The 11,090-nt window shown below is 58.6% G+C and overlaps 1 protein-coding gene across 2 annotated transcripts; it reads right to left on the bottom strand.

Moving 5' to 3' along the window:
- Positions 1-1,742: 1,742 nt before the first annotated feature.
- On the bottom strand, positions 1,743-8,547 carry FADD (Fas associated via death domain). Of its 2 annotated transcripts, XR_011251941.1 has the most exons (3): positions 8,106-8,547; positions 4,156-6,616; positions 1,743-4,039 (listed from the first exon to the last, which is right to left on the bottom strand). XR_011251941.1 is itself a non-coding variant. In XM_069566585.1 (2 exons), the coding sequence occupies exons 1-2, from the start codon at positions 8,389-8,391 to the stop codon at positions 6,273-6,275; spliced, it is 630 nt and encodes a 209-aa protein (XP_069422686.1). In that variant the 5' UTR covers positions 8,392-8,547; the 3' UTR covers positions 1,743-6,272. The 2 variants fall into 2 exon arrangements, 1 of the variants encoding a protein (XP_069422686.1); XM_069566585.1 differs by having other exon boundaries at positions 1,743-6,616.
- Positions 8,548-11,090: the final 2,543 nt, after the last annotated feature.

The raw sequence follows: 11,090 nt of genomic DNA, 5'->3' as shown, positions 1-11,090 counted from the left end.
AGGGCTGGCACACGTGACGGAGCTCAGGTGGAACAAGCCGAGTTGGATGCTCGGGGCACCGCGCTGCTTGCTCCTGGCTCTGCTGTCTGCTAGGCTGCGCAGGTGTCCTTGTACCCGCCCTGAGCTCTCTGAACTGCCGGCAGAGCCCCCCAGCACCCGATTCCTTTGAGGCAGGCCGTATAGTAACCCGTCTTGTAGGTGAGCTCATCTCAGCACTTTGGAGCTGCTCAGCAGCAGAGCCCAGCCGTGACCCCGGGCCATTGGCTCCAGGGGACGCTATGCCTCTCGGTGGCACCGTCCTCTATCCCTATCACATCGCTCTTATTAATTCTGTTGTCCTTGGCCTCTATGAGGCCCCCCATCGTGTGAGGAAGAGGAGTCAGTCTCTAGTCTTGTCCATCTCTCTTTCCCTGTGCTCCGTGTCTGACTCTTTGCAACCCCGCGGGGCTGTAGCCCACCACGCTCCTCTGTCAAAGGAATTTATTCTGGCAAGGATACTGGAGTCGACTGCTGTTTGCTTCTCCAGGGGATCCTCCCGACCCAGGGATCTGACCCAAGTCTCTTGTGTCCCCTGCATTGGTAGGCGGATTCTTTACCACTGCGTCACTTGGGAAGCCCATATTGTCCTCCTACTTACGTTCACCTATATTTCCACAGTTGTGTGGTTTATGGTCTGGGCTGCAAATGACATCAGTGTGACCAGAGGACAGAGGACTCCGCTTTCTTGCAAGAGGATTCCGGGGGCTGGGGCTGGGTCACGTGTCTCTCAGTGAGAGGCATTACAGCGGGTTCCCCAGGCATCACCTGATGCCTCCAAGGACCTTGGGGAATGACTGTGTGATCTGAGTTTTATATCGAGACAAGCTGGTATAAAGGCAAGTCATCTGAAACACACACAGTCACTTGGGAATAATTACAAGAATGACATAGTGACCTTTACCACATGCCAGTAACTTCCAGCCACTTACCACCACTTGCCTCCTTGGACCCTGCAGCAACTGGCTGGGTGGGGGGGTTGCTGTCAGGGAGACAAGGAGCTGGGGCTCCACTGGGGGGTCACCAGCTAGAAGGGAGCTAGTGGGCACCACCTCCCACCCCATCTGAGCTGTCAGCCCTTTGCTGAGAACCTACTGAGTGAAGACTTGGGTGTGTGTGTGAGCAGACCACACATCTCGGAGCACTCAGACCCAAGATGCGTGTGTTCTTCCGCATGTGCCATCAACCCTGCCTGGGGAGGGGACCCTTGGGGCAGCCGGCGGCAATTCAGGGGTGGGGGGCCTCCCTGGCTGAACTTTGTTGGGACTAGGCGGTGTGAAGGGTACCTGCTGGGTCTCCATCACTGCAGGGCCTGATGGGCGGACAGGCCCCCTGCACTGGGCGCCTGGGCCTGGCCTTTTATCACAGCTGGCTGACTCACCTGCTCAGCGAGCACACAGTGAGCCTCGGCAGCGCTGGAGACCGCAGGAAAGAGGATGCGCGTCTGGTGGGAAGGGCAACGCAGCAGCCGAGGTCCACCGCGGGCCCGTGGGGCTGGACGAGGCCGCATCACACTGAGTGTTGGGGGCGGATCTCAGGCCCTGGGGACCGGGGTGGGCGCTTGGGGAACAAGCTGCCCGGGGCTTGGGGGCCCCTTCTATTCCTCACAAAGCTGGGACAAGGGCCCGGGACCTGGGAGCCCAGCAGAGCCGTTTCTGTAGCCAGAAAGCCCTCTGGAAGGCATAATGGGGACCCAGACTCCCAGAGACGAGCATGTTTCTATTTATTATAACAATGTTGCTTTGATGCACACATAAGCCAGATACAAACTTATGCTTCTAGCCGTCATAACTCATAAAAGGCCTACAAAATTCACATGAGAGACACTTGAAACGATTTAGATTAAGAATGTAACTAAATGGTCACTGTGAAGTAGGGTTTCTAAAACTGTAGCACAGACACACACAACAGGAAATTCACCTTTTCACTCACAGTGTCGTCAGCATCACCCCATCTGTCTTGAGAACTCTGTCATCTCCCCAGACAGAACTTCTGTCCCACGGAACACGTGTGCTGAAAGAGTCGTCGCCCGAGTCTAGACTGTCACCAGGCAGGTGTGGGGCGGGCAGCGTGGCTCTGCCTGGGTGTCCAAGTGGCCCATGCTCTTCCATGACGGCCTCCACCCGATGGGCACCCTGCGCGCACACTGAGCTGGCCTCCGTGCCCCCGGGACAACGAATGTGGTTGGCACCCACGTGGGACTCTTGCCATAGTCTTAACTGTCACTGACTCAGGGAGCTGAGGGCTTCTGTGATGCAAACAGTTTTCAACTGCCAGCAGATGGAGGGTGACTGGCCCCTTTCGCGTGTGTGCTACCCCGCGTCAGGCCTGCCTGTCTTGGTTCCAAAGTGCAATGGACACAGAAACCCTGTGGTTAGGAAGCAGCCAGCAGGATGACTCAGTTACCATGGAAATAAAAATACACAACCGAGAAACGTGTGGAGAGCCTGCGGTTTCTCAGAATACAGAGCGGGGTCTTTGGGAGGGCTGGGCCGGGGCTGTCCTGAGAGGGGCGAGGCTCTGGAGGTCGTGTCCAGGGAGCCGCTGCTGTTACATGGGAGCGCACGCCCCAGGGAAGGGGCCTGGGTGGGGCCTGAGGGCGGCCCACTGAACTGTGGTGCCAAGTCTGAGGTCTATGGTGGGCAGGCTGGCCCTGTGGTGCCTGGAACCTGTGACCTGCCCCCTCGAACAGCAGGGTCAGCCCGGGACCTTGAGAAAGGGACGGGGAGGGGCCAGGGAGGGGGGCTGGGGGCCTCCGCTCCACAGTGCCGTTTCGGGGTGCCTGTGGGGCTGCCAAGGAGGAAGGGGAGCAGGTGGGAGCTAGTGGGGAGAGTAAGATGGATGAGGGACTGTCAACCCCCTACCCCAAGGGAAGAGTCTGGAGGGCGTGAGGACCCTGGGTGGTCACCAACAGCTGTGTGCGCCCAGAAGCAAGGCTGGGGGTGGCGTGGTGGAGGGCAGACTAGGAAACCGGGAAACCTGCAGGGCCAGGAGACGGTGACCCTTCATCTCAGCAGACACTTGTTCAACACCCCTTCACTGCCAGGAAATCTCCGGCAGAGCACACACACGGGGACCCTTCTTTCCGTCCTCAGGGGAGGACTGAGAGCAAAAGGCACTTCTTTCGCCTTCGAGTCAACCCTGCGCCTTGTGTGCCTGCTTTGTGTTCGTTTATTGGAAAAACTTCACAGAAGACTGACTTTCTGTGAAGCTGCCAGAAATCCTTGCTGAAACTGCAGCAGCTCCGTCGGGTGGGGTGTCACTGACTGGCCCCCAGGTCCCAGTTCTGATCAAACATGTCTGTCTCAGGAGGGGCAGTGAGAAGACCCAGGACAGGACTCCCCTGGCGGTCCAGCGGCTGGGACCGTGCTTCCCCTGCAGGGGACGCAAGTTTGGTCCCTGGCTGGGGAACTAAGAGCCCTCTGTGCACAGCAAGGCCGGGTATCAGGGGCCGTGCAGAGCAGAACAGCACAGCACTGGACAGCCCTCTGGGCGCTGGGTGACATCAGCTCGTCTTCAAGCTGAGAATGGCACTGCAGACGTGGACAAGCACCTCCGATTTACCCAATGGCCTCTTCTGAGAGTGCTGGAGACACAAGGGGAAGAGCCCCTGGTGGCCTCCATGGTCTCTGTGACACCCAGGGCCGTATCTGGTGGACACCTGAAAGCCACACCACAGAAGCGGGGACACAGACAGCACACACGAAGACCGCGCTGTCCAGACGCTGGCTACCTTCCGGGGCCTTCACTGTCCAGAGCTGCCCTGACGCTGGCTGGCTACCTTCCACCCCCGGGGCCTTCACTGTCCAGAGCTGCCCTGACACTGGCTGGCTACCTTCCACCCCCGGGGCCTTCACTGTCCAGAGCTGCCCTGACGCTGGCTGGCTACCTTCCACCCCCGGGGCTCACACTGTCCAGAGAGCTGCCCTCTGACGCTGGCTGTCTACCCTCCACCCCTGGGGCCTGCACTGTCCAGAGCTGCCCTCTGACGCTGGCTATCTACCTTCCACCCCTGGGGCCCGCACTGTCCAGAGAGCTGCCCTCTGACGCTGGCTGTCTACCCTCCACCCTCGGGGCCCGCACTGTCCAGAGAGCTGCCCTCTGACGCTGGCTGTCTACCCTCCACCCTCGGGGCCCGCACTGTCCAGAGCTGCCCTCTGATGCTGGCTGTCTACCCTCCACCCTCGGGGCCCGCACTGTCCAGAGCTGCCCTCTGACGCTGTGTACCTTCCACCCCTGGGGCCCGGACAGGCCCTGCTGCTTTCTCTGTCCACTTGCACTGTCCGTTCATGCCGTCAGCCTGTGCAGTCTCACCTCAGCGCCTGGAGGGCAGCTGCGGTGGAAGCCTCCTGACTGCTGACGGTGGAGCGCCTGGATGCTCCCACCGGCCTGCAGCCCACCTTCGGGGGCAGTGTCCTCTGCAAGTTCGCCTGCCACCAGGCTCTGTGGCTTCGCCCCAGTGGCCCACAGGCGCCAGGGCAGGCCACCTCCAGGCCCCAGGGAGGCTGACAGCAGTGCCTGGAGGAGGCGCCTCTCTGCCCCGACCTCAGGTCTGTGCTGTGATTAGGTCACATGACAGGTTTGCTGAGGCTGTTCCAACTGCTTCACCGTCCAGGGCAGGAGGGCAATCCCAGATGTCAGTGTCTGGGGGACAGTGCTTCACCCTCGAGGACGCAGCACGGAGTGAGCCAGTGGCAGCGCCGGGCCCAAGCAATGGAAAGCTCTGAGTGCTGTAAGCACATGTCCAAATGTCCGTAAGAACACCTGGAGTGACAGAGGGGTGGTCCCTCCCCGCTGTGAGGACCACATGGGGATGCAGGCCAGGTCTCAGGATGCTCAGGATCCTCACCCATTGGTAGTAGCATCTGCCATAAACCACGAGGGATGGGCACCATCTCGTAGTCTGCCTCTGGTCAAGACACGTGGGCACATTTCCCAGACCACCCATTTCCCAAGGCAACCCACTGGCCAAGCCCCGCCTTTACTGGTGGTGGTGACGTTACTATTACACACAGACTCGCCCTGACCCAAAGCCTCTTCAGCACATCACCCTGGGCTGGACCATGGCTCTGGGGCTGAATGGGCTCAGCTCCCAAACTTGTGACGCGTGGTTAACGCCGGTGTTCCAGCCAGACTTTCGGAGCAGGGCCATGTCTGTCTTGTCTGCTGCCTGGGCTCAGCTCCCAGCAGTGCCCGGCGCAGTCAGGATCTGCCAAAGGCTGGGCCCACAGCCGGGCGGCGAGTGTTGTCTTGGCAACCCAAGGTCAGGGTGGCACAGCATGACGTCAGGAGCTTTCCCAAGGTCACAGCTAGAAGGTACGCGGCGGGGTTCTCTGATGCCTCCTGCAGGGAGGCAGGGCCCACAGCAGGTGAGGGCTGCCCTCTGGCAGATCATGGCCCACTGCGGTAAACACCCCCGTTGGCAGTGGTCCCTGGAGCTGATAGGAAACACAGGCACCCTCCTACAGGTTGGGCCTGTGATAACCGTCAAGGGACAGTGAAATTGGCTACAGCGGGACTTCTGAGAACCCGTAAAATGAGCTCACCATCCGTGGGAAGAGGAAACCGTCAGGTGGAGGTCTCTTGCAAAGGCACCTGCTTCAACAGGATTTCAAGCAGGAAGAAAAGGTGCTTCTCAGAATCCGAGGATTCAGCTTCTTACTACTTTTGTTATCAGAAAAAGTGACTGTTAGCAATCCATTGTGGAACTGGAGTCATGATTCATCTGAGAACCAGCATGTGCCGAGCGCCTGCTGCCTGGCCCCATGGCAGGGGGCTCGCTCCCCGAGCACTGAGAGCCTGGGCTGCCTCCCAGACCCGTGAGGGCGCGCCTCACCCCGCCACCCGCCCTGGAGATGGTCTGCACTGCCAGCCTCCAAGCCTTTGGCAAGTGCAGGGGCAGGAGAACGAGCCAGGCGTTCCAAGCGTGGGTTCCGGAGCCCAGCGCCCCCAGCACAACGACCTCCAGCTCCTCGCTTTTCAATGCTGCGCATCCTCTCGTGTCTGGGAGCACCAAGTTTCACAGACCCCTACTTCATACCGGGCACGGCACCACACGCCCTCCCGGAGGAGCTTATTTAATGGGGACGATGGTACACACAGTGGCCCCCACCCGGCTGGCACAGAGGAGTGTGGGCCCACAGCCGCCTCCCTGAGTCTTCACGGGGCTGGCACGGATGGCACGTGGTCAGGACTGTGCAGCTGCCCTCGGTCCCCATGGAAGAGTCGCTGGGTCGTCAGGAGGCTCCCGGGGCAGCGGAGCCCGAGTCCCAGGCCATGAGGGACCCGGGGTTTGCGCTCCTTCTCTGGCGGGCCTGGGCCCACTGGTCCTCCTCAATGAGATCTGCCACCACGTTTAGCTGGCAGCCCCGGAGCGCGCTCACCAGGCAGGACACAGCTGCGTCCTCCCTAGCGCTGTTCTTCCAGACCCTCAGCAGCTCCCTCACCTGCTCCACCAGGTTCCGGGGGTACTTCTCCTCGATGGCTTCAATCTTGATCTCAGACACTCTGAGGCGACGAGCCAGCCTCTTCCAGTCCTTCCCCACGTTATCACAGATGATCTCCATCGCCGCCCGCAGGTCTGGTGGGGGAAAAGGGCAGAGTGGTAACCTGCGGTCTGGGGAGCTGTTTAGAAAACAGATAACCGCACACTGGCTGACGGGCCTCCTGGTGCTGACCCAGGTGCTGGGGACCCGAAAGGCCCTTCCACAGAGGTGGACGCCACCCTGCAGCAGAAGGGCCAGGGAAAGCTCCATGCTGCCTCAGCCAGCCACACCCTGAAACACTACCCACAAGGCGCAGCCTGCTCTGAAGACTTACTGGTTGGGGGGGTCTTGTAATGGAGACGCCCACTCAGGCCTGAGTAGAGTTGCACCTCTATCCCAACCTGCAACGGGGTTGAATGGGGGGCCCTAGAAGGTACACACATGTCAAATCTCTGGAACTGTGAATGGGAACTTTCTTGGAAAAGGGTCTTTGCAGATGTGAGAGTAAGCTGAGGATCTCGAGATGAGAGGATCATCTTAGATTATTCAAGTGGGCCCTAAATCCACTGACAGGACCACGTGCCGTGGAGGCAGAGACTGGAGGGGTGTGGTCACAAGCCAAGGAATGCCTGGAGTCCCCAGAAACCAGAAGAGGGAGGAAGGACCCTCTCCTAGAGCTCTCAGAGGGAGCATGGCCTACTGACACCTGGATCTGACCACTGGCCCAAGAAAGGTAAGAGCAGCAGATTCTGTTGCTTTAAGCCACTGAGACACAGTCATTTGTATGGCAGCCCTAAACAGCCCACTTGCTGCTCTGGAAGATGCCCTGACTGACACCAGGCTTCAGTCCCTGGCTACTATGTCCTCATCTGCTGAGAAGTCACTCCTGAGATCAGACTAGACAAAATGCTTCTTGGAAGCAAAGCTTCATCTCCAACCACAAACCCCTGATACGCTGTCAGCCTGTGTGCCAACTCCTCCAGCCCCGTGAGGTGGGCACCTGTGTTGCTGACCACTGGGAGAAAGCAGGAAATGGAGGCCCAGGGAAGGGAAGTGCAAGTCACTTCCTGAGGTCACAGCCAGCCACAGAATGGCAGAGCCAGGAAGAATCCCTTATACAAAAGCAGCGCCCTATCAACCCGCCCTTCCTGCTGAGGCTCTTCTGGAGTCCTTTCACCCCTGTCCCGCCCGGGAGGTCAGCAACGTCTTCTTCTGTCCAATAACTTCTAACTTTCCTGGAGGGAGAGGGGTGGAGAAGAAAGCACTGAGGCTGGATGGGGCAGGGGGCGGTGGTTGTCCACGCTCCGCAACTTAGGCTAAGTTAACTTCTCTGAGCTTTGGTTCTCCTGTCCGCAAAGCGGCCACGTTCCCGTCTCTCGGGGCTGTTTAGGGAAAACCCACGGAAACCGAACCCGGAAAAGGCTGGGCGCCTGGAAGATCGACAGCTGACCCCGCCAACCCCCACAGGGTCCCCAGGCACCCCTCGCCCCTCTCCTCCCGCGCCGCTCCGCGCCCGGCCCCCGCTCCCCGTCCTTCGCCCGCACGCCTCCCGCCCGCACCCCGGCCCCCGGCCCTCGCCCCCACCTCGCTCCTCCGGCGCCGCCCCGGCCTCCGCGCCCCGTTCGAAGTCGTCCAGGAGGCACAGGAGGTCCTCGCGCCGCAGGGAGCCGAGCAGCTCGCGCAGCAGCGCGGTGCGCTCGGCGCTCAGCTCGTTCTGCTCGAGCAAGACGGTGAAGAGGTCCAGGCCGCTCTGCGCGAGCTCCAGCTTCCTCTTGCTAACGCGGTTCCGGCACAGGAACTTGAGCTGGGTCAGGTCGCTGCTCGACAGTCCGACCGACACCGAGTGCAGCAGCACCAGGAACGGGTCCATGGCGACAGGAGTCCCCGCGGGCTGGGCCGCGCCTCCTCACGCACCCTTCGCGCCTCAGCCTAGTGGCGGCGAATGCAGTTCGGGGAGCTCGCTAGCCCGTCGCCGGAAGTATCCCGCCGGGCCGGTCCCTCTCATGGTAACTTCCGGGACTCGCGCATGCGCTGCAAGCCGAACCGTAGCCATTTCCGCCCGGGAGGCTCCCTGCTGACGCCAGGCACCGCCCCTGACCGGGGACCCGGAAGATCTCTGTCGGTGCTCCCTGACGACGGTCTCCCTGTGAGGACCGGCAGCTTTACGGGTCCCAATCAGTGCAGACGGTGACTGCAGCCATGAAATTAAAAGACGCTTACTCCTTGGAAGAAAAGTTATGACTAACCTAGATAGTATATTCAAAAGCAGAGACATTACTTTGCCGACGAAGGTCCGTCTAGTCAAGGCTATGGTTTTTCCTGTGGTCATGTATGGATGTGAGAGTTGGACTGTGAAGAAGGCTGAGCGCCGAAGAATTGATGCTTTTGAACTGTGGTGTTGGAGAAGACTCTTGAGAGTCCCTTGGACTGCAAGGAGATCCAACCAGTCCATCCTAAAGGACATCAGTCCTGGGTGTTCATTGGAAGGAATGATGCTAAAGCTGAAGCTCCAGTACTTTGGACACCTCATGCAAAGTGTTGACTCATTGGAAAGACTGATGCTGGGAGGGATTGGGGGCAGGAGGAGAAGGGGACGACCCAGGATGAGATGGCTGGATGGCATCACTGACTCGATGGACGTGAGTCTGAGTGAACTCCGGGAGTTGGTGATGGACAGGGAGGCCTGGCGTGCTGCGATTCATGGGGTTGCAAAGAGTCGGACACGACTGGGCGACTGAACTGAACTGAACCCCTAAACCCAGAGCGCAGTCGGCGTCCGTTTCCTTTGGAATGTTGCGCTGCGGGTGCTCTTAATAACAAGTTTATGAACATTTGTGAAAATGCATGTCGTTTGGGCTTCCCTGATGGCTCACTGGTAATGAATCAGCCTGCCAATGTTGGAGAGGCGGGTTCGATCCCTGGGTCAGGAAGATCCCCTGGAGAAGGACATGGCACCCGACTCCAGTGCTTGCCTGGGAAATCCCGTGGACAGAGGATGGGGCGTCACGGTCCATGGGGTCACAAAAGAATCAGACAGGACTTAGCGACTAAGCAACGAATGTCCTTTAGTAACCCCTGCAGATCTGTGTGCAGGAAAGACGCTTAAGAGCTTTATTTAGTTTTTAAAATTTGATAAAAATGTGATTTCTAAAGTTATCGTCGTTATTGTGGAAGGCTTACTGGCGTTTCTTGATGCCTACTGTGTACCATGGAGTAGGTCCTGGAGACAATTCAGGAACAAAGCGTGGAAGGCCCCACCTGCCCGGAGCTTGCAGCATCAGTGCACAAGGTTACCTCATGCAGATAAGAAAGTGCCGTTAAGCCAGAAGTCAGCTCGAACCAGGGGCCAAGAGCATGGAGGTGGGGAGTGTGGAGGTGGGGGTCTCTACACGTGGAGAAGGCGGTTCTGGAGCAGGCCCCAATGTGCAGGCGTGAGGGGCCAGGTAGAGAGGTGTGGGGGCCGTAAAGGCGGGCCCACGGCAAGAGCAGAAGCACCGAGGAGGGCGCAGGGTGCTGGGGCAGAGCTGGGAAGGCAGGGGGTGGTCGGTGAGGGGAGGGGGCGAATTAGGAGGAGTCAGGTCGGAACCCAGCTTTACCTTCCCTAAGCCCCTGCAGAGGGTGAGAAGAAGCCTGAAGCCATCTGAGTTATGTTGGGAAAAAATTGAGATGTAATTCATATTCCCTGCAACTCACCCTTTTAAAGTGTACAGTTCAGCGGCTTTGCTTGTGGTGCAGTGGTTAAGAACCTGCCTTGCAATGCAGGGAACGCTGATTGGAATCCTGGTTGGAGACCTAAGATCCCACATGCAGGGAGGTGGCAGCCTTCACGCTGCCACTAGAGAGCTCGCAGTCTGGCAGGAAACATCCCACATGACGCAGCAAAAATCCCTCTTCCTGCAACTTAGACCTGACTCAGACAAATGGATACATCAGTATTTTAAAACGTGTACAGTTCAGTGGTTTTCAGCATATTTATAATGTGCAACCGCTACCATTAGCTAATTTTAGAATATTTTCATCACCTTTGTAGAGACCAGTGCTCATCAGCAGTCACTTCCTCTCCGCCCCCCACTCTTTCTCCAGCTTCTGGCAACCACGAGTAGGCATCTGTCTGCCTGGATTTGGCCATGATGGGCGTTTCATGTAGGCGGAAGCACACGCTGTGGGGCCTTTTGGGCCTGGTCTCTTGAACCGAGTGTGGCGTCTTCAGGGTTCGCGCGTGTCGTAGCCTGTAACAGTGCTTCCTGCCTTTTTATATCGTGTGTGTGCTCAGTTGTGTCCGACTCTTTGAGGCCTCATGGACTGTAGCCCCCCAGGCTCCTCTGCCCATGAAAGTTTCCAGGCAAGGATACTGGAGTGGGGTGCCCTTTCCTCCCTGAGGGGATCTTCCCTCTCCAGGAATAAAAACCTACATCTCTTGCATCTCCTGCATCAGCAGTTGGATTCTTTACCCCTAAAGTGCCGCCCGGGAAGCCCTCTTTTTACTTTATTTATTTATTTTTGGCTGTGCTGCTGTGCACGAGCTTTCTCTAGTTGCTGCCAGTGGGGGCTACTCTTTGTTGCAGGCTC

The sequence above is a fragment of the Ovis canadensis genome, chromosome 21 (genome assembly GCF_042477335.2).
Source record: "Ovis canadensis isolate MfBH-ARS-UI-01 breed Bighorn chromosome 21, ARS-UI_OviCan_v2, whole genome shotgun sequence".
Lineage (NCBI taxonomy): Eukaryota > Metazoa > Chordata > Mammalia > Artiodactyla > Bovidae > Ovis > Ovis canadensis.
Note: the sequence above shows the minus strand (reverse complement) of the source record. Positions and strands in the feature narration are given on the sequence as shown.

Excerpts from the sequence above, each read along its gene's own strand:
- FADD (XM_069566585.1), bottom strand. The coding sequence starts at position 8,391 with ATGGACCCGTTCCTGGTGCTGCTGCACTCGGTGTCGGTCGGACTGTCG. Across the intron at positions 6,617-8,105 it reads GGCGGCGCCGGAGGAGCGAG|ACCTGCGGGCGGCGATGGAG; the intron begins GTGGGGGCGAGG and ends TTCCCCCACCAG.